The sequence below is a fragment of the Rhea americana genome, unplaced genomic scaffold, assembly GCF_003343005.1.
Source record: "Rhea americana isolate MKP2758 unplaced genomic scaffold, rheAme1 scaffold_32, whole genome shotgun sequence".
NCBI lineage: Eukaryota > Metazoa > Chordata > Aves > Rheiformes > Rheidae > Rhea > Rhea americana.
In genome coordinates, this window is record NW_028186446.1 from 1,801,519 (window position 1) to 1,829,425 (window position 27,907).

General features: G+C 36.4%; 1 protein-coding gene across 3 annotated transcripts in view; it reads left to right on the top strand.

The window, feature by feature from the left end:
• The window catches only part of CDK14 (cyclin dependent kinase 14), a 330,258-nt gene that overhangs the window by 463 nt on the left and 301,888 nt on the right, over positions 1-27,907 (top strand). For all 3 annotated transcript variants that reach the window (XM_085310484.1, XM_085310486.1, XM_085310483.1), the window contains exon 2: positions 6,129-6,160. In XM_085310484.1, coding sequence (XP_085166610.1) covers positions 6,129-6,160 — 32 coding nt within the window. The remainder of the gene's footprint in view (positions 1-6,128; positions 6,161-27,907) is intronic.

Consider the following 27,907-nt stretch of genomic DNA (forward strand, 5'->3'; position numbering starts at 1 on the left):
CGCGGCTCTCCGCGCGGTGTGGTTACCTGTCTGCGCAGGTGTCCCGCTCCACCGAGCGGTTGGGTTTGGGTAGGGCCGGGCCGAAACGCGGGGCTGTGCGGGGACAGGCTCTTTCTGCTCCTCGCTTACCAGTTATTTGTGTAGTGGCGTGGTGGTATCCTGTGCGCTGCCGCGCTGGGAACAACCGTGCCGTTGCAGTCTTTTCAAACACTTCTTGTGAATAATGTTTGGAAAATAACAAATATTTCCCGGCAGTGTATGGAACCAGGCAGTATGGCACGAATCTCTAATTGAATTGGCTTAAAACAGGCTAGAGGGAAACAAAGTAAAAATGAGGATTGACTAGCCTGTGTCTTTTGCCAAAGTGAAACCTTGACAAAACATGGAAAAGCAAAWTATTATTATTGTTTTGCGCTAGGTCTAGTAATTTAATTTTGGTCAGGCTGCACATTCTTTTAAGTTGAGGCATGAGATGCTGAAGCAGATAACAGCGGACCAGTGGCTTAGGAAGCTAGACAAAAGAAGTCTGTCTGTCATCTGCTGCTAAATCTTGTCATTCTTTCAGTGACATAAAGCATGTTGAGGTAGTGCTGTCCGAGCAGGGCACTGCTGAGTGTGTTGCCCCCTGATACCACCGCACTGCATTCGGGTTTGACGCCAGTTTGTTTTGCCTTAGGATTTGTTACTGAGAACAATGCCGAAGAGTCCTGGCGTGCGCCGGCTGATGCTTCTCTCGGTCTTTGGCACAGTGCTTTGCTTCACTCTGTTCAGCATGCTTGGTCCCACTGATGGTGTAACCTCGCTGCCGAGCAGGGAGCCCCTCTGCAGCCGGAAAAGGGCCCTTCCCTGCGCCCTCCGTCGTGTCCCGCCAGGGCTGTTCCCTTGCAGTCATCTTGGGGATGGGGGTCTAGCCTCCGAGCGGCTTTGTGCAGGCGAGGGCTTGGGAAGTACCTGCGCTGTAGTAGTGAGATGTGGCATGTGCTTATTTTCTTGACGGTCTCATCGAGGGGTGCATTAAAGTACATGGGCATTGTAATTTTTCATGTGTTTTCTTATGGCATTGATGTATTACTTTATGTTTTAAAAACTGCAAACTTTTTAAGTGGAGGAGAACATTTGAAATCAGATATCTTTTTTTGGTCTTAAAATGGAGAAGACTGAAGATAACTCATTTGTATTTATAAAACAGAGGAAGAAAGTATTTCAAGAGTAGATGCCAAGTTTCAATTCAGAAGTGAATATTAAGTCACAGTTATATGTCCCTCTGTCCCCATGTGAAAATAGCTTTCAGCTATAATTATCTTATGCTTGTAAAATACATTTAATTCTTTTCAATTAAAAAAGAGGAAAAAAAGGCAGCCAAGTATTTGATCTGATCAGTTACATTTGTGTGTGTATATATGCACATGCAGACACTCTTTGTAAATAGAACTGTGGAAGGGTTTTACTAATGGTGGAAGTCATTAACAAAGAAAATCTCTTGAATGAAGATGCTGCTTTATCATACTGGTGACAGCCCCATTAATGCCTTTTCAGCATCAAGGCCGCTCTGCATGATAGCTTCTGCATGGTTTAGTTGGCACTATTGGGTGATCGTGTCTCTCCTTCATTTTCACAAGCTAAGAAATCTTTTAGTTAGTTTCCTTGGGAACTCTGGCCTGATTTTAGGTGTACATATTGTTATGTCTTGCGGTTATACTAGTTCTTTGTGCAGTGTGCACAGCAGTATAGGAATGCGGTTGGTTGGCCAGTTGTTTGTTTGTTRTGGTTGTTTTGTTATTAAAACTCAGCTGCTACTAGCAAGACTGCTCCGTCTTCAAATGGTCTAGTATTTTGGCCATTGTGCTGGAAATCGCTCTTTGAACAAAAAAGTCTGGTTTATCACTATGGGGTTTGAAGATAGTCACTCTCTTATACCCAGAGCCACCCATAAGCCTAACCAAAACAAACCTCTGTTTGAAAGACTCTAACTTGCATACCAAGAAATCCTCAGTTAAAACACGTGCTGTACTTAACTTGTATGTTGAAATGAAGAAGAGAAAACTAAAATCTCATTAGAAAAAAGTCTTTAACTCTCTGGCTGTGTGCCACACTGGTTTTACACTTCTTGATAATGAGGCATTCRTTGGTGAGATTAGCCAGTTATTACTTTAATATATATCTAATCCTCAACTTTCTGTCAGTCATCTGTGGTTTGTCTGTTATAAACAACTGTGATGATCTTTTAACTTACTTGTTCTTCTGCTGAAGTTTGTGTTTTCATAGATCTAAGTACACAGCAGCATTATTGATAGAGTCATAAGAACAATATGAGAAATAGAAATGGTGTTTGAACCAAGGGAGTAATGAGTTAAACTTTCACATGCTACAGTAGGGAATGTATAATAGTCATTCTGARAATGGTAGACCTTTCTAGTCTTTCCCTTCCCTTTTCTCCACTATTTTTGGTATCTGAGTCGCCAGATACCACTTTTCCAGTGCTCTAAGACCCTCTGATTTGGGTACCAGAGTTTATGTTGTCCTGTTTGTTAAAAGCAGCGTAAATCAATCTTAATTGTCTTTGGCTGTGTTCTTGTGCTAGGGCATGTAACTTAATACTCAATAGACTACCTTCAGGACAACTTTTTCCCCTAAAGTAGTCTTTTCTATCTTAGAGACTACATCAACAATGACTTAATTTAAGAGGTGATCGTTTTTCTTCCCCAGTGTGCAGCAGTATGCTAATTAATGGTTGAAGCCATTTCCCAAAAGGAGAAAAAAACCAAATATATGATATATTTTGTTTTTCAATACTTATTTATGGAAATTCTGGAATTTTTCTCAGTGCTTTTAGATAGAGATAGTCTTAAGATCAGCTTAGTTATCTTTGGGACAAGAGAAGGGTTGTTATTTGATATGCCATAATTTGAAGTAGACTTGGCTCATTTTCTTAACTGTGATATGATGTATTTCAGCCACTACACCCAGAGACTGGCAGAGGGTGATGTAGATCTGGCTGTGATAAGTATCCTCATCCTGCAAAATTACGATCTGGTCCATAATTGCTAGAGTACTTGTTATTGAGGGTGATTATTTTGCTGAGCTGAAAATTGTGAAGTGTCAGATTGTCCATCTTTGAGCATTCATCCTGTGCTAGTTGCAGGTCTGCTAAAGGATGATACAGAGCTGTGGTGTATTGGAAGAAACACATATGGCTTATGGTGCCAAACTGAAGTTAATATTCTAAAATTAGTGCCATGCCTTTTTATTGCAGAAATTGTGCTCACAGTTCTAGAGGAATGAACTATTTTTGCAGCTAATRCAATCTTTTTACTGTCAGAAGTTTTCTGGTATGACAAGATATAGCCCTGTTAAAATTTAGCATATCACAAGGAAATTATACTACCAAGAATCTTAAAAATTTACAGACCTTTTTATTGATAGGTTTCTGGCAGCACATCCACTTGTACGCAGACAGCCAAGTTAATTTACAAATTCTAATTTCTTTGCTTAGATCGTATGTTTTCCATATAAATGATCACACGGTATTGTAGATGAAACAGCTTTTTGAGATGCAGTTGATTGATTGTTTCTTTTAGGATAAACAGCTTTATCAAAGTGTAAAACTAAGAATCAACTTAATTATGTAATTAAAATCAGTAATCAGTAATTTTATAAAATTATCACTGATATATTTTAGCTATGTTAAGAGATATTGACTATGCATTGCTAAAGTTAACGTAGTGTCAAAATCATATTTGAGATCTCTTCAGTTCATGCCATTTGACTTCTGTTTTCTTATGCGATCTGTTTAGCCAAAAAACTAACACYAGGGTGGAAAGAAAGAAAACATTGCTGAAAATTGCTTATAGTGCATTAAAAGCAGTCTGTAGCTGTTTTGGGCATCTAGTCTGTGCTTTGTTACTAACTCCTCACTAATACAAAGGTTATCTCCTCTAATCTCCTCTAATGTATGCTCACATAGCTTACATACCTGAGATAATGAGAAATGCTTTTGTAAACAGTTTAATTTTTTAGCTCAGGTGTTTTTTTAGTTTAAAAAGAAAATAGTTGCTCTGATAACAAAACAACATGTTTATAATGTGGTTAGTTGTATGAAATACGCTGTTTTAGTGATTTTTTTTTTGAAGACACTGTGTAGTAAACTGTTTGTTTATGTACTGTTTATTAGTAGTATCAATCTGATGAAATAAGCAGCCGGAACCCTCATATTCTTATCTTTGAAGATTCTTAAAAAAACATTTCCATTAAAGTTAGAAGTCAAAGTGAAGAAAGCCAGAATATACAGTGGTCAAACATTACCATTTCTTGATGTTCTGTTATATTGTTAGTTTTGTTTGGTTATCTAGTGTTTGATTATTTCTGGAACCTTTTGGTCACATCAAAATCTTGAGTTGTGTTAAGGGAGGAGAGAAGGTTGTCAGCATGACCTAGGTGTGCTGTATACTACGTTTATAGCTTGAATGTCATTGTGACCTGGAAGGTAAATAAAAAGATCTAAATGTGTTTTTTAACACCTGTTCTACATTTTTTTTATTGTTGTTTTTTTTGTCCTGACCTGTAATTTTGGAGATTGGCAGTWTGAAAGTGTTTTGTCTGGCCTTCAAAAGCATAAAAATGCCCTTCATGATAAAAATGTACAATGCATGCTCAGTGTCTTCAGCAAAACCCCATTTTTTTTTATTGAGCATGAATTCTAGATGAGTAATTGTAAAACACTAGTTTTCAAAGATTTGAGGAAAGACATGTTTCATGTCTCAAAGAACTGGCAGTATGAAGGCAAACAAGGCTGTAATGTCAGTACTTTTCCATACAAGTAAAAAGGTGTTTTTCAACTTGCTGCGAATGGCAGGAGTTGCAGAGCTGAAAAATTTCTTGCAGTGCTGTCCTAGGACAGTGCCTGACAGATCCAGGCTCACCTGCATGAATTGTGCCTGTCTTAGAGCTTACACAGTTACGCCTTTTCAAAGATGATACACTTTTGCTTCTGAAGAGAGTGTTTAGGAGAGAGAGTGCTTTAGAAACTACTAGTGATTCCAAGGCAGAAGGAGCACTTGAAAGAGGAAAGAAACTGCTGAAGTCCAGATCTCCAAAGTGTTAGGTAATTGACACTTATCTCCTGCTGAAACTGGGATTTTAAGTGTAAGAAACAGTACGCTACTTAAGTGATCAAGAGGGAGCCTTCTGGAGCAGCAGTGTATGAACGTAACAGTCCAAATTACTTCCTCTAGTTGCCTGTTCATTCTTACTGTAATAGGAAAATGTTACTCTATTTTTCTGTTTCCCCAGAGTTAGTTACTTTGGCTTGGCTTATTTTAACTTTTCAAGAGAAGTCAACAGATGGCAAATTCAGGTAACAGTATGCAGAGCACAGTCCCTGGATGTCTGTCTGTGGTGTGTAGATTAGAAGAAAGCAAAACTGTCCTTTAGCTGCAGACTGACATGGTTCCAGTGATGACTTGGAGAAATTAATTTTGTTTACGCTCCTAGTAAAGATATCCATTATGGTAACAGAAAAAGTTCAAACAGATTAATCTTTACTGCAGTTTCAGAACTATTCGTGTCTGCTTTGCTTTACCACTTCATGAGAAGTCTGTTCTGTCTTCATTCTGTATTTTCTGTTGATTATGTKCAAGTTACCTGATTATGTGGAAGCTAACAGTACGAGTAAGACAGAAATCTCTTCTGCTCTAATGTAAATCATATGTAGTAAAAAAATGCCTGCTACAATGCATACTGTATTGTAAAGATTTAGTGCTATACAAATAATGCATAGTTAGGTGTTTATAATACTTTGTTTTATGAAGTTCAGTCAGGCTCTCCATAAAGTACTTTCATGCTCACCAGGAATTAAAATAAAAAAACTTGCAGACTTTTATTTTCTTTAACCTAAGAGGGTAATATTCTTCATAAATATGTAAATTTAGTTTCTTGGATACATGCTGTGCTCTTCTACATTCCATTTACAGTTTTGTAGTTTGATTATAAAATTGTTATTCAGGCCAACATGTTCCTTCCTATTCTAACAGGAAAATGTTGCTCTATTTTTCTCTTTCCTGGTGTTAGTTATTTTGTGCTCATTGAAATGCAGTGCAGATAACTATTTCTTTTTTCTTTTTATTTTAAAGCCTTGAAGAAAGAAGATACCAGCTTTGATGAGGTAGGTTAAATATCTTTGTACTTTATCTAGTTCAGATATGTCTTAGTGTTTCTACCTAATGTTAAAAGGAACTCTTAGATAGTAGTTATTACCACATGTGTACATGTTAATGCATATATATTGCTTGAATATATTTTCATTTTCCAAGTAGCTACTAGAGGAATTTGTTTACTGAAGATTCTGAATGGAATGCTTGCTTTTTGTATATAGCGAAATTAACTGTTGTATGAAAAGCATTTGTGTAAAAATGTTATAGTTTGAGAAAATACTTCATAGAACTTTACCCAAAGTAATTCTTAGAATTGTAGATCTGTGCTGTAGTAGACAATAAAAAACATCTCTCTTGAGAAGATAACTTACATAAAGTGCTGCTGCATTGACTTCTTGGTATTTGCTGAATGTCTCAATTGAGATAGGGAGCAATGATGGATGCTTTTTATGAAACAAAAAAACCCCASCACCAACAAACTAATAGCTAACTGTATGGGTGAAACTGATATATGATTATTCYGTGAACACAGGCTGGGGTCTTGTCCCCAGCCTGTAATGTAACACAGAGCTTAATATGTAAAACACCCTGTACACAATCAACCTGACCCTCTAAATGAGGCCTAAGTGAGTTGTCCTGTAGTGCAAGTTTACACAGTAAGAAGGTGTAGGTCTTGATATAATTAGCTSTCAGCGTTGTGGTCAATACTTGTTGTACTTCCCTTAGCCCCACAGCTGGTAACAAATAGTAGTATTTCCACGTACTGATGTTATGCTTCTGGCATTCTGTGTCTTCAAAATCACATACAGTAAGTTAAAATTGTGGCTGATCAAAGTGAGATAGTTGCTGTGTAATGCCAGATTTGAAAATCAGTAAACGATGATGTAACATCCTTGGTGTTGCATAAAATTGGACTTCATCTCTTTATAAGCAGGTCGCATTAAATTTTAGTCCCTCTGCTCAGATTCAGTAGTAATGGTAGGAAGATTTTGTGCTTTTCTGAGTCATTGTAGAGAATTCTAAGTCAACCTGACCGCTCCTCAAAGAGTATATTAGGCTCTAGAGTAAAGATCCTGSAGTTGGACTGTAGTCTCAGGTCTGTCAGATCATGCAGAAACTCTGGTCCTGACTACTGTAGTTCTGTTATAAGACTGTTAGAATGTGATTCTTCTGTAAAAGTTGCAATGGTGTTCGTRAGTGTTTGGTAGACTTTGAATCATTATTTTACAAATCTGATCTGTTTCTGTCCCATACTTTCTTCTGAAGCCTTCCGTGCTATATCTATATTATAACTACCTAATTTGTAACTTTTATTAAACTTGGTGCAGGATTTGGAAGGATTAAAATTTATCTGTTAAGAATTAAAAAATGCTGTATTACAAAGCTGGCAATTTTTCTGTCCCATCCCCTTGCCTTTCTCAGAATTGTTTTTCTACAGGTTCTGTGCTTTGTGTTGTTTAGCCCTGACTTTCTGTTTGAATGAGAGGCTACTTCATCAAATTCTTTATTTAAATTGAGGGTTTTTTGAAAAAAAATATTTATTTCAAATCTGTTTCTAATGGAATCTGACAGATCGTTCATGTGAATTACTGCAGTGGTAGCAAGAGAAGGCTCGTGGGAAGGATACACAAAAGATTTTTCTTCTGTCTCTTGTAAATATGGCAGAGCTTGATRTGGTGTTATTGTCCTATGTTCAAGTTTTATATGACACTTCTTAAAAGAAAGAAAAGTGTGCTTACATTTTTTTTCTGTTGTCTTTGCTGATCTCTTCAGGCTCAGTAAAACCTTCTTGGCAATTATCTAGCCAAAAGTATGAAGCAAAGAACATATCACTTATTGCCTTTCTTTTCAAACATCTTTCAAGCCAGAATATAAAACAGTCTTTAGTAACAACAGTCAACCTGATTATAATGACAGATCTTACTAAGAGAGAGAATATTTGCAAGCAGAGGAGTGAGCACATTTATTGGTCTCCCAAGACTATCCTGAAAAATGTTATTAAGACCATACTGTCATGTAAAATGAAATAATTCTAGTTTTTTGGCTAGTATACATAGTCTTGAGATACAAGGGATGAAGTTTTTAMGGTAAGAGAAAGTAGTTAGTTACCCAAGCACTATTTTACCTCAATTTCTTTGTTCTCYTACTATGAAAAATGATATGGCATGCCACTGAAATTTGAATTGTGTTTAACAAGCAAAATTTTCTCCTTATACAGTGAAAAGATACTCTTTTTATCCTTTCATGGTACTGAAAGATACTATGTATTTTTTTTCCCATGCATGTTTCCTATTTCCTTGGGGGAAATTGGCATGTAAAGTAGGAATTGAACAAGTAGCACTGAACTTAAGGGAAGGGTTCTACATTCCTAACATGTCAGTAGCAAAGGAGAACTTCTTCCAGTTTTTAGCCTTGTAAATTGTGACCAAAGTACCCAGTAGAAAAAGCAGGACAATGGAGACCTGAAATTTCTGAGGGATAGGGAAAATAGAGTGAAGAGCAAGAAGACCTTTCAAAAGCTGCAAGGTCGGGGTTTGCAGCCATGTCAGTTGTCASATCAGGTGGCACATTCTAGACACTGTATCTGGCACTTAATGAGCTGTTCCGTGGATCTTATTCAGCCTGCTTTATACTTGGACACAGTAGCTCAGAAGTGTACAACACTGGGAAATCTTTCCTTTGAAAGAGAAACTCCTAAAAATTAAGATATCAAACATGGCAGGCAAGTATATCACATAATTGCTTTTTTGTGGGATATGAAATTAATCCCTCCAGTAAATTAAGACCAAAAAGAGTCATGAACAGCAAAGCCTATGAATGAATTATGTGGTGTTTGCATCATAAATGGATTAAATTTTGTATCTTAGCCCTAGAAAGTRTTTTTAGTTTTTTCAGAAATGTTTTAAGGGTCATTGTTGTGCATTTAGACCTACCCATAAGCTTAGAGCACCAGAACAGCCCAAAGGAGTAGTGTACGATTGTTGCTTTTTGGTACCTGCTGTTACACAGCTTCCATTAAACTTTAAATGAAAACAGTATTGTCTGTAGACATTTGCTATGCTTTACTTCGGTCTGTGAGAACACTTGAATTAATGTAGAACTTTCAGTCCACTGATAGCCTATCTACCTTCTTGACAGCTTATGATGTCCTACGACTTACATGAATAACTGAGTAGAATGCAGAGCTTTTTTTGTATTGCCTTTTTATGCAAAGCAGTAAAGAAAGTATTTAAAAAAAACTTTCACTTTTCTCTTCTTGACGTGCAAATGTTTACTAGCCACACTGGAGCAACTGAAATATTGGTCTATTCCAATACCTACTCAGACTAGTGGAAAAATTCTAATTGGTTTCAGTGGTTTGTAGATCAGGTTCTTTTATCATGAAATATCTAAGTGAAATTTAGGGTTGCGTGGGAGGTCTGTTCTTGCTTGTTTTCAAAGTTAGTTTGTTTGAGTGAGGACAGTAAGGAGCAATTTTTCTTCTCGTGTTTCAAAATGTTGTTACTTGCTCTCTGAAGAAAGAAAGCTGTAACGTGGAGTTGCCCTTCTTTTMAGAGCAACCTAAAGTAAACCTAAGGAACTACCTGTCCTTCTGATTGTAGATTCTGTCRTGGAAAGTATCTCCTTCGTTCTTTTAGGCAAAACATTGAAAATGGGGATTATGTGCCATTTACTACATTTTATCTACTCTGGATAGCAAGATAGGTGATAAACACTTTTGAGGTGTAGTGTGATGTGCAGTGCTTATAAAATGTTTGGCCTATAATTAAATGTATTAGTTCTTCTCAAATAGTTTAGTTTTTGCTCTGTTAAAATTTAGAGTAATAACTTTAACTATGAAGGATTACTTTGGTGTTTTTGGACTTTTAGGATGACAATGAGTATGGAATTTGTCCAATGCCTTGTAATGGTGGAACTGTTTTCTTGTTCACTGAAAGGAATGTGATCAAGACCAGTAATGTGTGGCTGAGTTGCACTATGTTTATTGGAAAGACATCCACTGTTCATACCATGACTAATACCATCGCAATTCTGGTAACCTGTTTCTTTGGTTACTTACTTGCTCTTATGCTTTATTTCTAAATTGTTGTAGAAGTCAGTCTCTAGCTATTGGTTCTTGTCTGTCTGTTGTTAGTGGTTTCTCTAAGCACTTAAGTTGTGGTTTAAGACTTTCAGTTTTGTGTATAACGCTAAATAAATTAATATCAATATCATAATGAAATCAAATCCAAATAATCTTAAGTCTCAAAATCAAGAGGAATTGCTAGGATTGTTGCCTTATCTCACTTCAGCGAAGTAACTATTGAATGGCTTCCTTAGGAAATCAGGCTACTGTGGTTGAAGTTGGTCAGTACTGGACTCCTAGAAGCTTGATGAAAGCTGATACAGATGGCTGAAGGATGGAGATAAGAATCTCCTCTGCTGGAAAAGCTGGAATGCAGGATCTTATAAGTGTCGGAGAATCAATATGGAAGAGAAATATTGTGAATACTCTGTCCTCAGGAAAACCCATAGTATTCATCTAGTCCTTGCTATGTTGAGAGACTCCCAACTATGAGGAAACTGAATTTCATTTTTTCTGCTACATATGGAACAACCTGAGTGTGTTTAATGTGGAATCCTTCCCTTTAAGTGTGTGAAAGGGAAAGGAGTCTTGCTAAGCTACTACTTGATTKTGTGATGTGCTCTGCCACTTGCTTGTGTTCTGCCACTGCTCGCTCTCAAAAAAACAAACACTGACACACAAAAATATAAGGCTATTCTTTATGTGGGATATTGTCATGAAAAAGTCATAGCTTAAAGGAAGTCCATCTCTGAACCAGAATGGTTACCTAGAGAAAGATTTGAATTTGAAGAGTTAAAAGGAGTGGTACAGTTGGAAGAAGTGGAGTTCTAATGAACAAACAAGAGGACTTTAAAGGCAATGACGTGCAATGATGACAGGAGATACCTAACACATTAACMTTTGTGCATTTTTTTTTTCAAGTTTTTATAGGAAGTAGCTTGGGACATGAGAAATAYAGATATGCAGCTATATCTTTACTTCCTCCTTCTGGAGGATAGGAGCTGGGTTATGGTGGCCTTCTCCCCATCCCTTTACTTTCAATAAAGGCATAGAGGAGAAAGGAGAAATTTTGCCTCTTGGGTCTTAGTGTTTCTTTTTGTAGGATCTTTAAATAGGCTTTTGTAACTTTGCTCTAGGAAGACTTAAAAGTCTGGGGCTGGTGTTACAGCCTTTGGGAAAAACTAGTTTTGGAAGCTTGCTAGCTACTCCTCCTTGAGTGTGGTAATGCCTGAGTGGTTAAGATATYGTGAAGTCACTGCAAGCCATGGCTTAGTTGTCTGTTCCTTGATTACTTTTTTCCTATTTAGGATGCAGTAGCCTGATGGCTACAGAACTACTTTATGTGATGGAAACACATCACATTAAAAAATAATAATAAAAAAAAAGTAATTTTTTTTAGCTTATCCATGCAAGTTATCCGTGCAGCACCACTTCTTGGGTTCGTTATCATTCTTACCATGCTTTGCCTTGTTTAGCTGTGTGAAGGCTCTCATGACTCTAGGTTTGCTCTATTTGGGAGAAGGAGGGGAAAGCTTTGATTTATCTTGGCTCCTCATGTTGAGAAAAGTACCAGATAGAAACAGGATGTTGCAGGCTTCTCACRCTGACCTTGGAGACGCACAGGATTCCAGAAACTGGAGAAGAACATCTGGTTTATTTATTTAGTAATGTAGTATGGCTCAGCTAAATGTGATGTGTCTGGCCTTTGTCAGGTTGTAACAGAAGCTCAGAGAAGGTGAAGAGGTATGCTTAATTTGTGTGTGCTTCAAAAGGACATGTTATAGAACTTCAAGAYAGTCTCTATTCAAATCAGTAAGAAAATGTAATATTTATTTTTGAAAGTAAGATTGCAATTACTAGAAGTGAAGCACGATAAGTGCATATATTTTTCATGAACTAAAACAAGGTCTTTTCAGTGGTAGAGAGTGCTTAATCATGCTTAATATATGGATATTAAGACAATGGTAAAGCTCATAGAATTTCAGAAAAACAGTCCCAGCTTCCCTGTACGTTTTTTTCAAGTGTATTAGAAATTTTTTCTGTAAGATGGAAAGTATCCATAATAACAACTTAGATTGAACCCAATGTAATGATATTCAGCAAAATGGTATTTCAAAAACAAAAGTCTGTCTTTTGCATTAATTTCAGCAAAGTTCTAATTGAGATTTTCTGTCAGGTTTATTGCTAGCTCTAATCCTCCCCCCCCCCAGGTGGGGTGGAAATCACACAGATTTTCACAGTTAACGATACGGCAATAGTGATTTTGGTGCCACCTGTTGGGGGCTAAGACACCTATTTGAAGCTATACCCATAGCGAAGCTTATATGTTCAAGACCCTTTAAGAAGGAGGTAAGTCCTAGAAGTCAGTTCAAGAGGCTGCTAGGGTTTGGTCATGATAGAAAACTGTCTAGAGCAGATGTTCTACTGTGTCTAGATCCTTATCCTTCAAATTTGTGTCARTCAGGTTTTGTTCAGTTTCTATTTCTTGCAACAAATAGAGAAAAAGGCTCCTGGAGAAGGAGGAAAAAATAGAAAATATATGTATGTATTTTTCCAAAGAACAGATATAGAATTGGAGTTATTTAGTGACATTCTATTAATTATACTCTGAATTTGCTTCTTATCTTTGAAATTTTGTGCACTTTATAGCAAGCTTGTTTCTTACTGCAGCTTACTTGCAGCTTCTTGCCTCATCTAGTGTCATAAGCAATTGACTTYATTGGTTATGTCATATATGAAGGCCAATAAATATTTGAAATGTTTCTGTAAGGAGTGATGATTTACTTCCTATGCAAWTCTGTACAGTGCTTTACAAGTATTTGTGGTCCAAGTTCTAAACAGAATGTAAGAGGTACTGCTTCAAAGCACTTGTTTATAAAAGCTTAAAAAATCCAAAGATTGAGTGAAGATTCTCTAGAACACTTGTTGCTAAAAGCTTATTTTCAAAAGCCCTTTACTGTCTGCAGCTCATCTGCCTGSGGTACCTTTGGAGAAGGTTTCTGTCAGACCCTAACACTTGATACTGTAGGAAAGCAAGTAACACAGGTCTTACTGCTGGTTTTAGATTTTTTTTCTCCTATTATCTGAATGCATAACTTCGCCTCTTATCTCCTGTTTCCATAAGGAATTAAAAGGGAGTGTGTGTGTGGGGGGGGGCTTCGATGCTGTTAGTTTTTATTAAAWTACATAATATATGTGTGTTTAAGCTTTTCCTTTCTGTATTCTTCAACGATGTAAGTTTCGAAAGTGAGAGGGTCTAAAGGAGTAACCTACAGATGGAAAAGTCTTGTATTTATAAAACTCTAAAAGGACTACATGCTCTCATCAGAAATAAAGCTTCTCTCCCCTGGAGTTATGCTTTCCTAGCAAACTTCTGTAGACATTTTTGGGCACCTGATAATTTATCTTGAATGAAGAAATATTGCCTCCTAAAAGCACCAAAGCAAGCTTTCTCCATGGAGGGAAGTTCTTCGCTGAGTGTCAATATTTCCTTTTTTAARGGACATTCTTACAGATGGGGAAAGGGCAGTGTAGAGGGGTGTGAACAACTCTCTTCGTTTTTGCATCTGACTAGTAATGCTTTTAGGTGGTATGTGGCGAGGAGGGGGGAAGATACTGACTTTAATATGTGATTCTTCCTCCAGCAACTTAGGGGAAGAGGGGAATATCCCATCACGTTTGTTATCTATTCTCTGGAGTTGTTTTCCATAGTTTTCTAATTTAGTTTTTCTTYAGATACATTTCAACCTCTGCTTAAATATGTATCATGTGGAATTGTGTGGAGCAAATCCAGGCTAATTGAAACATCTCAATTCTTGATCTAGAGAGTGATCTTTAAATGTCTCCTACCATGAATTGCTGTGCTTGTGGGCTTGTTACCGAAATGTCTTCAGCTTTGGAACTGCCATTAGCATTAAGAAATATCATGGCGAAAAAATAGTTGTGGAATTCTAACCAGATTCTAACCAGAAATACTCATTTCATCTTATTGGCTGTCACCAGGACTCCTGGTTGTAATTCTGGCTTTAATAGTTACGGGCATAACCCTTGATTTCTAGGAGTGAGTCTGTGAGTTGATGGTGATAACAGAGGTGTGTTTTCTCTGTGAAAAGGTTATATTGTTTGTATAACTTACTGCCTGTGTGTGCAAAACTGCTGCCAAGGCTGGGGAAGCACAGCTGAATGACCTCTATTTCTGAAAGTGTGGTGTACATCTAAAATTGGCACATGATCACTTTACTTTCAGGGGTAAACCGTCTTATGTGAACTTGCATTTGTTTAGTATTGCCCCTTTACATGCTCTTATTGTAGTGTAGTTACCATTCTGCAAGAGTAGGACAGCTTGTGTCCGGGAAACTTGTTTATGAAGCTCTGTCTTGAGTAGATTACTTCTTCTATTTAAGAGTTCAAAAAGTTGTGTTCACTGTGCTAAAAAATGATACCTTTAGGTTGCTGTTTGATCAAATTTGGGGACACACTAAAACCTGGCCATAATTAATTGTATGGTAAAACAGAACTATTATAAATTAGTATTTTTAAGAGAAAGGACTAAATTATACTTTTGCTGTATAGTTTTGGAAAAGAAAAATATGCATTAATAAATGACATGACTGTAATTAATTGATGATTCCCTAGAGAAGATTTGCTCCCAAACTAGCTAATTACTGTCTAAAATACTAAAAAATTAAACCCAAAGCACATCATGAAAAATCAGCTATGGGTTAGTGAATCTGGGTGACTGAAACAGATTGTTTTTTGTCTTAATGGCTGAAGTCAACAACTGAGACAAATGATAAAATGCAAAACAAAACTTCACTGTTTGGGTGCATTTTGACATTTCTGAGTTAATGAACTCTGCTATGCCACTGAAAACATCATAAAGCTCTTACTAGAATTATTATGAGCTATAAATGCATTGTGATTACTTTTTTATTATTATTAGCGCTAATTGATATAAGCAGGACCTAAAAATTAAAGTCATCAAATCCATCATCTCTACCTTTTTTATCATCTTTTGCTATRTCTGTTACTTTTCTCCCTTTGTAGATAGACTTCTAGATCTCTTCAGTTTGATCACAGGAATGTGATCAAGAATCTTAGTCTTCTCTTAATCTAAATGAGGTCATCAGTTTAAGTACCTTTTAATAAACAGATCACCATGTATTTTGCAGTTGAATTCATGTTATTGGTAACTTAAATAAATTTTAGTATTGATTTCCTAAGTTAAGTTCTCAGTCAAGTTTCTGCAAAGAATAAAACATGCTTTGCTTCATGCACTGAGAGTTTCACTGACTTCCAGGAATTATATGAGATTGTCAAAAAATTGCATATTCATAGACTCAAAGGCCTGATTTGTAAAATGATACTTAATAAGCAAAGCAAGTACAAGCTCCTAGTTTTGCCTACTATTTTTTTTTCTTTTGTTTGAACACAGATTATTGCCCAGAAAAATGGTAGCTGGATTGATTGATTGCGGACAGAAGTGTAGAAGTGATATACAAAGTTTGTCATAAATATTTTTGTCTCTTGCAGCTTCACCAAGTATATGAGGTAGACTTTGAGGTATTCTGTAATGTGCTTTTGGAAAGAAAAGCATTCTTTTCACTTTGATGAGAAAATTTAAGTTCTTCCATTCTTAAATTTCCCTTATGAAGTCTCTGTGTGATGCTATAGCAGCCTGATACCTACTACTTTTGTACTATTTAAGTAAAGCTGTAATGTTAATGTTGAGTAGAGGAAACTRAAGAGTTGGTATATTATATGTGCTGCTATGTCCTTCCTTGCTCCATGTCTCAGTAATGTGTACATACACATGCACAGATACCTCCCCTCTTCCTTTCCTTCCCTGCTCCCAAATGCTGATATGTGGTTTTAATATAAACAAGTGGACTCTTCCCTAGCTTCTTAGAAAATAAGTTTTCCATTAACTATGGAGCCTATATATAAATATTTAAAACTATATTTAGAAATGACTGGTTATAAATAAGAGTATTTTTAAGAAGTAACTAAGGGCYTTGGAAATATTTATAGCATGACTTTTAATCTTTAAAGGAAATGAGTTAGTAAAGCTTACAAATCTGTTTTCAAATATAAGTGAAAAWTGAACATTGTTTCTAAGCTTACTCAAGCTCATTTCATCAAAAAAAAATGCAAATTTGGAATAAATTAATTAATATCCGTAGAATGATATATTCAAACTACAGACCCAAGCTGGGCAGGTTAGATTTTGAACTGGTATTTCATCCTGCCTTTATCCAGTATTCRTATTCTATATACCCTTTAACTTCTGGTATGAACTATTTCTCTCATGTTAATTTAAATGATTTAGGAGGAGAAGATAGCAACTGTGTTGCTAGCACGTTCTTGGCTTTTCTAGGTAGTTGCTACCCTGCTGCTTCTGTGTGGAAGTTTTGAAGGGGCAGGGAAGTCACAGGAGAGGGTCATGRGTGTTTCTTCCTTTGCATGCCTATATAGAAGGAGTCACTGTTCAGTCCTTAGTTTGCTCACTCATTCTTTGGCAACTTGTTCAAGTGTCTTCTGGAATCACTCCCAGAAAGGCTATGGAGAGAATAAGTAGAACAGCTATGAGGTTATGGGACAGCTATGTTGTAAGAAGAAACCAAATAGGTTTGGACTGTTAGGTCTGGAAAAGATCACTGAGAGTGAATATGGCAGATCTGTAACATTGTGAATCATGTGGAAAAGGTGGTTCAAAATAAATTGCTCAGGTAGAATGAAGGAAGTTTCCTGTGCAGAGCCTAAGTGAATTGATCTCATTGCCAAAGGTTGCCTGCTCTAGCTTCTTGCAGTAAAGGAGCTCCAGGGCCTGTTCTGAAGGTAAAAGGCTCCCCAGGACTTGGGGAAGAGGAATTTTTCCAAGGTTTGAGAGAGTGAAGGATGTCTGGGCAAGAAAACAGATGTTGGAGGAGGGGAGAAATGAAAAACATATGGAGGTAACTCTCACCGGAAGGGTATGCACACTCTCTCAACAAAAACCACAGAGCCTATCTACTGAGTGTCAGAAAAAGCATGCAGGGCTTGGTGGTTTGATCCAATATTGTCRTTCTGATGTTCAGTTTTTATTGCTGAGCTAGGGACACGTTAAAATTGCAATGGTATGGTAAACATTTGTTAGGGATATTATTGTTAAACAGTACTATTTCTGCTGGCAAAACTCTAAGCATAGTTATAGCCTTGTCTTGGTTAAGATCTTTTGCAGTTCATGATTTATCTTATTCAGATGTCTGGCATAAGCTAAGAGGAAAAAAATCATTCTTTTTGCTGAAATAAATTGTCTCCTGGAAATCCACCTAATATATAGAGCTGCTGGCAAATCCATTATAGTGTAGCCTGGAGCCAACAAAGGAGAGTAAAGAGAAGAACAGTGAAGGAAGGCTGGAGTACAATGAGGGCATGTGGATGTTTTCAAGGGAGCGGAAAATGCCTTATCTTACATAGGACTGAAAATGTGACTTCRTTCTCTAGAGATTTTGTACACTTCATTTAAAAAAACAATGAAAAGCAAGCGTTTTATTGTGTTTAATAGTGGTCTGTCTGCCTTTTTAACAATTCTTGAATGCTTTGAAGTAACTTACAACTAAACTGTTTTCCTCCAGCTCCTGTTAACGTTTAGCTTCTTTCTTTTCCATTCCTAGTAGGTATACTTTCACCTTACAACTTGGTTTCCGGTGTATTATTTTGAAATGGTACCATAGGGACTGGTTACTTTAATTTRTTTGTATTCTATTTCCTTGAAAACTTGGCTATTTCTCTAGGCAGTTTTCTTCTGTGTGAATGTGCTTTTTTTGTGCAACACCAGGTAAGCATTGTGATTAAAGGCTCCTTTGCTGTAATAGTGGAGTAAACCTCACTCTTTGAGCTGGGAACTAAACATTTTATCTACCCTTCAAAGCCCTGAGATTTCAGCTGCTCTTCTGTCTCTATCAGGAACAAAACTCCTTTCTCCTTTTTCAAAGAAGATCCAACCCACTGTAGAAAAACTGATAAGAGTTTTCCGATCCAAACAGTGAGTTTTGGCCTGTGCATCTTACAGCCCWGCTGAATTCTGTAATTACCAGATAAGTTTCTTGGAGATGCAGATCTGTTTCTATTTTTGTTTTTGCAAAATCTTTCTTAATGGCAGCTTTACAGGAACCATTATGTCTCTGCAAAAAGTAGCTGGTTAGGAAGGTGGCAAAATATAGASAGATACGTACTTAATTGTTAAAGTTTAATTATTATTAAAACACTTCTTGAAAAAGTACTTACATATTTAATATTAAATRGTACTTCCTAAATGTGCTGAGAACAATGTCTTTCATTCATAGAACTATGTTTTTTTAGCAAGTAGGGATTGTTAACCCCAAAAGATGGGGGTCCTGAAAKTATTTGACAATATAGAATTTCTCTTTATTCATAAGTATAGCCATACTACCTCACAGTTAMATGTAAAATACCTTATTTTCTTATTTGGATTTAGAGAAAGTAGTACTTTTCCTATTTCATTTCAGCAGATTGATTGTTTAAGTATATTCCTCACAAGGGGAGTATAAACTGTTGTCTGTAACAGACATATATTTCCACTAGAATAAAAAGTTCACRTTGCACATGTATTTGTATTATAGCTTTTTAGAAGAAGCTTTGTCTTCCAGCTTGCGTCATGTTGTTGCRAACAGTGGCACATCCAGCTATGAAAGCGCTTAAATACATTCAAACCCTATTAACCTTGATAATGTAGAACCCTTAAGGTTAGAACTCCTGTTTTGACTGCTCTAAAGGTGCCAGTTAAATGCAGTTTCCTAGAAATAGCTGTCTAATACAGGCTTTTATGAAGGAAACGTTTTATCTGATAATGTCAAGTGGCTAATATTATCAAATTGTATTTATTGACTGATATATATACCTGAAACTTCAGTTTCAATATATATTGAACACTTTGGTTTCAGATATCCTTCAGTACACCTGAAAACTTCTCTTAATAACTGTTGTTTCTTAATATGTTTTATACCCAATTGAATAGGAAAAGGATACAATTAAATGATTTTGTGACAGACATCATGTATTTGAATTTTCTTATTCTGATGACATTTGCTTTATAATGAGTTTCATGGTGTGGCCTGATGTTGTTGGACACTATCTTGGGCCACCTTCCTTTGCTGGCATGTGTGTTACATGGTAATTTACTTGAAAACTTCAGGGAATTTCCTGTAGAGTTCTTCTGGAGAAGAAGACTCACAATATTGAAGAAGTGGGGAAATAGCATTCTGTGGAATTTTCTTCTGTAGACGTATTTGTCAAGGGCTGCCTGGTAACGATTTCCTTAGCTATGCTGAATCCGCTTAATTTGCAGGTTGCTGGGAGGCTATGCTACGGAATCATGACAACATGCATGACCTTTCTTATACTCTTAGTGCCCGATGTTCAGAGGCAGGGTATTGAGTAGGTGGACTTCTGATCTGAACAGGTATGTTTGTTATTATGCAGAAGTTTTAACATAAGCTGAAGCGGCCCATTAAAGGGGGAGAAAAAGGGTACAGACCAGAATTACAAGAAGCTTCTGAGGTAGAAGATGATACATATGAAATTGCAGTGGAGGAAAGGAGGCTTTGTGGAATTGTCAGATACTATAAAGTATACCTTCTYCCAGCACCTAAAGAAGGTATTGAGCCTTCTCTAGTCTTCATTGTATAAGAAAATGTGAATTAAAAATTATATTTCTGTAATACTTCTTTCTCTGTACAAATTTAGATAGCAAGTGTCACTTGAGGTGCAAGAGTTGCTAATGGCTGCTTTCAGTTCTCAAATGTCTGAGCAACTGTGATATGTTCAGAGCCTCATTTACCTTTCTTTTAAATAGAGTGGAGAAGTGTTAGTTACTAATATCTAAGGAGGTGCTCAACTATGCTGAACGTGCTTTTGACATGCATTTCATGTCTGACACAGACAGCATTTCCACTCCCCAGCAAAGGAGTGGGAATTTACGAGAAAGCATGTTGCTGCTATAGTGTCTTCCGTGAAGTCAAAGTGCTCTATTAAAGGGTGGCTGGAGTTGGAGAATATTCATAATTGCCTGTATTAACTGATTCAGTTTGGAAAATATAAATAGAAACTATTTCCAGAATATGTTGATCATTTCCTTTATTTGTGTCCATGTGGGCATGGATTTGTGGTCTYGGGTGTGAAATACTTGCGTGCCTAACCTCTTTTTCATAAAAYGTTTTTGAAGTAAGGAAGTATTACTGCTTCCACTTCAGACAATGAACTGAAACACAGGATGATGAAGTAATATAAGCTGAAAATCTGTAGCTGAGGATTGAACCTAGATTTGATCTAATCTACAAAAATATCATCTCTGTTTCTTGAAAATAAGCCTTGCAGATTACCTAAACCAGAGTTTATTACCCTCGAGGTAAAATGTGGGAAAAGGAGAGGAAGGAGGCAACTGTTTTGTGAGCATGTGCATATGTGTGCACAAGAAAAAAATATCCTGAGAAACAATTAAGCACTTCAGAAATGTCATTTGATCGAGGAGTAGGGATTCTGGTATGAGATTTTGAATGTGCCATCAGCACTCAAACTACTAGGATAAGTGAATCCTTGAATTAACGTTATCTGTGACTCCTGTCAATTGGGAATTGCAGTTGAGAAAAGAGACAAATTTCTGTTCAGTACACTAGAAAAAAGAGCAGGAATTCTTACACCTTCATATAGCATCTTAGTTCATGTATATCTTAACAATTCCTGTTAAAATAAGTGAAACAAAAATGACTTCTATTAATTAATGAGAAGGAAATGTTGACTGTATTTGAAGGGCCTTTGCTCAGAAAAGAACTTGCACAAACTGTAAAACATGCACTAGTTATCAGAAATAGTTGTTTTAAAGCTTCATACCAGCCATTGCAACAGGGGTGTGGACATCCTTCCATTTGTGCGCAATATTAAGAAGGGACTGAATGTGAGATGCATATTCTGAGAGAGATTATACATTCTAAATGTTTGGCTCTTAATCTGCAGCACTTGTTATAATGGATTTATTGGCATTTTTATACTGCTTTTGTTCAGTACTGTACAGATATTACAGATGTGAGTAGACATGCAAATGATTTAATGTCKGATACGTAAGGATATTGAAAGAATAAAAGACATCTTGGCTCTTAGAAATTAAGTTTGAGACAATGTTGAGCTTTCTAGTTGGTCAGGAAAAACTGACTTCCCTTTGAAGATCAAAACAAAAGTTGGTAAGGGAACGCTCATATTAGTGATTTCCAGATTCCTAAGAATAGTTTCAGCATCACGTATTATAGAAAAAAGATCTTCCTAGACAAACTGCTTGAATTTTTTTTTCTATTTTCAAAGTGTGATGAGAAGAATAGGTTAAAGAACTTATTAAGAGAAAGCACTRACTTTCTCTAGTGTATGAACATGGGCTATAAATGACATCAGCTGTCATGATTGGCTGATCATCAACGTCCTCTGTGTTTTCTTAGCAGATAAATTGGACAGGGTCATTTTGTCTATGGGTGTGTGTGTGTGTGAGAGAGAGAGAGAAAGAGAGAGAGAGAGATTCAGGCAACAGAGAATAACAGTATTTCATTTACCCATTCTCATTTTCTATCATTTGTAGTCCTGAGAGCTTGTTTCTGGGGAGCCATTGGTAGAATTTGTGAGGGAAGGTAGTAAATGTGGGTTTCTGAACTCTTTCTAGTTTGAAGCACTCAGTAGGGAAGAATGTAAATTTCTGTTTTACTCCTACCAGTAGCTTCCATGTGCAGAAAATAAGAAATGGGAAGGAAAGAAACTAAACTATTATAAAATGGAAAAGTGATATTTAAAAATCCTCTTGAAATATGTTACTGTTTATTTTCCTRTACATTTTGGGTGGTAGTCTTGGAGAAGAGTACTGGTGGTTTTGACCCTTTTGTGAATGTATTACAATTTTTTTTTCTGATTGCGTTTGGAGGCTGATAACCTTCTTTTTGAAGCTCTCATTGTTCAAAGAGAGCAAAAAGACATGAGTGATGTTGTCTCCCGTGTGTGTGTGTGTGTTGCTTTGAGTTTTTTTGTTTGTTGGTTTGTTTTTGTTTGTTTTTGACCAAAGGAGCTGCTTACACACAGATAGTATTGTGAGTGTCATTACAGTAATTTAAAAATGCAAGATGAAACCAAAGCTCATGGAGGTTTTGTGGAGCATATGCCAGTGAAGTGAATGGGGTCTCTGCTCATTCTTACTCTTTCTTCCTCTTTAAGCACAAACACCCATATTTTTAAACTGGGCAGGGAGCTTGGAACATTCATTGAAATATCTGGGAGAATTTTTCTATGGAATAGGTGGAATATAATGGCTATGTATTTTTGAGGGGAACAGGGGTGGGATAAAGCCTTGCTGCGTGGAGTCTGTGTGGAGTCGGAGTCCCAAGGTGTTTGGGCTTCTTTCCCCCAGCCCTTCTTTTGGGGCCATTAATGACTTGAAGGGAACTGTACGTGTTGAGAAAGTAAAACATTTGCCTAGGCAGTTCTGCAAACTGTACAAGTAAACCATACTTGGCAGAAGAATTTCAGAGAAAATTTATGATTGGRGATATTTACTGTCACTTCTTTTGCAGCTTTAGCAAGACCTCTCTAGAATCTCTGCATTATTTGTGTACATTTGTGTTTGTCTAGACTGCTTTATGTTAAGCAGTAATGCATAGGAAAAAGGAGGAGTAAGGCACTATCATGACTTCTTTCTGCTGTCAGTGAATAGTGCTTGGAGGYATTAAGGAGACCTCCTTACAGCTGCGTTCAGCACACTGGAAAGCAAACAGGAAAAAGCTGCCTTTCCAGCACAGAAGACAGGAAGGAGAGTGAGAAGAGTAAACAACAAAGGTGTTTAACCTGGTAGCAATGCCAGAGTAAAGGGATTAGTGGAAAATGATGAACAACTTCTGGAAAAACTTTGAAGCTGAGGTACTAGTTGGGGAACAGTAGAGAGGCTTTTTATTGTWTATCTGTGTGGAGCTGCTTCTTCCYGAATCACATCATATCGTATATGGAGAAGCTTGTGAGAAAAATWCCTTCCAACTTTTTGTGCTTTACATGTGAATTGAGCCAGCTGGTGGGAGTGGTACCAGAGGTTGCCGGTCTGCTGTCCAAAGCAACTTGCTCTCGATTGTTCGCAAGGATTGAGCAAAATGGAGCTGGTAAAGCTTTGTGAAAAGAAATTGCTCTGATATGTTGTTTTCATTCTGTTGTTGTGAGTCTTGTAAACAAATGATATATCAAATCAGTGCCTTTTTGAAGACTAAAGAAAAATATTGAGAGTATATCGTCAAGGAAAATGGAACCAGACACGGGTAGGATTTTGATTGTATTAGTTATTAGGGCATTTTKTTCTTTCCTAATCCAAAAACAGTTATATGTCAAATTCACAATGTTTGAGTTGTTCTGAATGCTGTTTGGATCTGTAGTGTGGGTTGTAGGGCTGTGAGTGTGTGGATATTTTTTTGGGGGGGAGGGAGATATTTGTGCAGAGAAATATTTCAGATGCAGCTGATCAAATGATCTGCCTCTGGTTCTTCTTGGGAGTATGATGCAGTCAAGCAGCATCCTAAGATTAAGATGCATACAGTGTTTTGGCAAGACCACTACTGTCACTAACATCCATTGCTGGGAAAGGTAGCTTATGTTGATGCCAGATTTCTACTACTTCACTCTGTGTGCTCTCTTCAGTTGATAACATGACTAGTCAGTGCAGAAAAAATGGTACTGAGATAGCCGTAACAGTAGAGACCCTTGGCACGTAGCACAGTATGCATCTTCGGATGCTGAGGTGAATCCAGTGAGTAATCTTAAATGAACTTCTCTTTGCTAGGTCTGTGTCAGCCCCTAGCAGCTGCTAGTTTTGAACTCAGACATTTAGATGTGATTGATTAGATAATAAAATGATGTTAGCAGTGAGACTGGAATGCGTTTTAGACAACGGATAGAAATACATTACGAATGTACACAGCTGCAAACTAATGTCTGATCTAAACAGAGCAGAGATGAATGGGATATACTCCAAATGAGATCAAGTGAGGCATTCCTTTTTCTACTAGCAGTCATATTCATAGGTATTTAATACACTTTTGGTTAGAGCTGCAAAATATAAGCCACTTCAAGGTAACTGTTCTAAATGTCAGGGCTGAAATGTAATGGGTTATCTTCTATATACATGCATATCTTTGCAGCCTTATTTTATGTACATCTATGCAATGTCAAGTGTTGCCACAATTCGTAAGGATTTGTGCTAAACAGAAATTCAGGTAATTTATTGTTCTTACGTTTTACTGCCAGAGTGTTCATACAGTGTTGGAAAGTACTTTCTTCTATTTAGAAGTTTGTACTAGCAGCTAGCAAAATAAGTGATGTCCTTGGCTGAAGTGGTAGATGCTTTCAGACAAGCCTTGCCTACAAACCTGGACAAGAAGTGCTCTAAATTTGTCAAACATTTGTTTAGTTGTTTTTCTTACCCAATGTGGTGATTTAAATCTAATCATGTGAAGAGTTGTGTATTTTACTCATGTGTTATATGAATCTATGTAATTTAAAAGCAAGCAGGAACGTTAACTTCATTAAGGTCCGGCTCATGAAGGATTTTTGGCTGCTTTTTCTGTGRTAGGATCTTCCTCTCATTCTAACAGTACTGAAAGTAAGAAGCAGTACTAAGGGACACAGAAGTGCTTTAGACTAAGATTACATAAACTGTTGCCTTTCTCTGAAGGTTTTGTTATAATCTGAGGTGATGGTGGTGGTGGTGAGTAGTGTTAGAAATGTGTCCCATTTCTGTAGCCTGTGTCTCTTAGTGCTTATCTACTATACTTTTTATTTTTTTTAAATKGAATTTATGATAAAAAAGTAGTGTTTAGGATATACATTTGTCTTTCGCCTGATAGTTACAGTAAAAGACATAGTAGACTGTTCCACAGTTTACTAAGATAGTAGTAAATGAGTACTGTAGTAGATCAGTAACTCTTCAGCAACAGAGGCAAGAAGTGAAGGAAATGAGCTGCAATCTTTAAGTCGTCATGGGAATGAAACACATGTTTTTTTAYGTATACTCAGACTTTTTTCGTGCTAGACATAATATGTGCAGAAATTTCCTCCGAAGTACTTCAGTGTTTGGATTTGCAGATGAGGCTCTGGCAGTCTTTATTTGAATTTTTTGGTGGTTTTAGACYTAATTTAATAACTTTCATCTAGTGCTAGTTTGCACGAATCAACAGAAGTTTATCCCAGCTGATTTTACCAGATAATCAGAGAGAGAACTAAAAGAAACCAATGTTACTTGCAAATTTCAGAACTTAAACCAWGAGTCGTGAATTACAAATACTTACTTATTTTTTGGTAAATAATTTAGTCACCTTAAGGGATCTCTGCTTAACAGTAGTTTGGTGTACAGTATTTATTACAGTAAGGATTATCCTATAGTGATTTGAAAATTCAAAATGTATTTACAGCTAATGAATTTTTCTTTTATATACTAAACTTATCCTTGGAGATTGGTCTCATGTATTATAACTATGTGATATTAAAGTGATATTGATTATTCTTGGATGTAGTGGCTCAGTGGACTTTTTCTTAAGCTGCTGAATTTGAGGATATGGCCTCTTATCAAAGGATAGAATYAAGATTCGTCTCTCATGTTTCCTTATCCCAGATTTATCTCTGCCAAATTTGTGCATGGCGTGTGTAATACATGTATCTTACTGATCTTTATTTTTGTTCTTCAGAGTTAGGCATTTTGACTATTTAGATAGCTTTACTCTCACCTAAATCTAACTAAAGGGCAAACATAAATATGTGTGTGGAGTGTAYGCGTGTGTGTGTATATTTTATATGCATATATGTGTGTGTATATATATGAAAAATGTGGGTATGTATGTATATGTGTATATGCAGTAAAGCTTATTATGGTGTAGACATGTGAATACCTAAGCTACCATCACTGGCACAGAAAGGTGTGTGGGGTTTTTTTTTTGTTGTTGTTTTATTTGTTGGCTACCATATATTAGTGTACAAACCTGGTACTCATAGTTTAAGACTCATTTATAGAAACTTGTAGCCTACTGTGTTCTGTCCAAATGAATACATTAATTTCAGGGAGCAGGCTATACACCCTCTGTGGAAAAAATATGCTAATTTGCTTTAAGTATATTATTCTGMTTCTTAGTAAGAGAAAGGAGGTTTCTGCAATGATAAGAATAAAGAAGGAATTCATATTCTGAATTTGATTTGGGAATTGTAGGGGTATGCACAGGTCAAAGTATGTCACAAGGCAAGGGTTACAGAAGGGGTGCCTTACATGAGTCTGTATTGTGACTTGCTTAAAAGATGGATTGAGAGCAAAGCCGTACCTAATATATAAAAAGTATTGTATTTYGTTTGCCATAAGCACTTTAAAAAAATATCGGAAAAGGGATATGAAAATGAAAATAAAAGCAGTGACCATAGATATGAAAATGAGKACACTTTAATTTGCTTTAAGTTTATAAGTAGAGGAAACTACTTTATCAGCAGGAAAAGGATAAATGACAAAAGAATGAAGAGGCCTGGAAAGCTGATGATGTAAGGGACATTTAATGGAAATACAGTTTACGCAATTAATGAGTTTCTGTTTGTGTAACCTTATGTTCCTTTTTAGTTTAATTTTGTCTAATTTTGTGTCCTCTAGTACTTATTTTGAAATCAGAATTTAAAATAACAAAAATAATACAGATCGACCACAACAATACCTGAGGGTAAGATTCATTTCAAGCCATGAAATGTGTGAAACCTGAAAGCTTAGGTTGCTGCTATTCAGAGTAAGAAACTCAGAAGGATTGCTAGAAGTTTTTGACACTTTTTTTTTAGAATTTTAAAACTTCTTGAAAGTGAGTTTGTCAGTCTTAYGGGAAAGTTCCTAGGCTAAGTCATATATGACTGGCTTTGGTAACAACCAGTGTCAAACTACCTCGATATGTCTGTTCCCAAGCTTGGATAGTGAGTATTGAGATCATGAAATATATTAGCTATAAGCACATACTTAATGCCACGAGAAGATACAACCCCTCCAGTCAGTATGCATCTATATTGTTCTTTGCTGTATAGATAGATGAGGCTGAAGTGTATTAGATTAGAATTTATGTTTTAAAAATTGAAGAACAGCAGAATGTCTCATGTCATGCATTGTTTAAAGAAATTTAATGCAATTGAAGTCAGTTATGGAGCTGTTGATCAGTAATTGAACGTGCTATTTGTTTTTGTCTATGCAAGAACGTATTTCATTTGTGTTTGATGTTTTTTGCACCTATTTTTCCAGCATATAAATTCCTTTAAAATAACTAAGCATAATAACTAAGAGAGGAGAACTAATAGTTCTCTTTTCTGGAGGTTATTATTTTGGGAGAAGTGATTAATTTTAAAAATTAATCAAGTTTAGAATTTAATGGACTGATACTAAAAAAAAGATTTAATATAGAAGACATTATAGTGTCTATATTTGTTCTCAGTAACGGCTATGAAAGTGAACTGGTATGGTATTTGGTATATATCAGCTATTATAGCAAGGAGTCAGTGATTTGTCATTCAGTGGATTATTATAGGATGGTGCAGTAGATTTTGTAATAGGCATTTTTTCTTTACTATAAAATTATTTTCCTTATTGATGTGATAGAGCTCTGAAATAAAGCTTAAT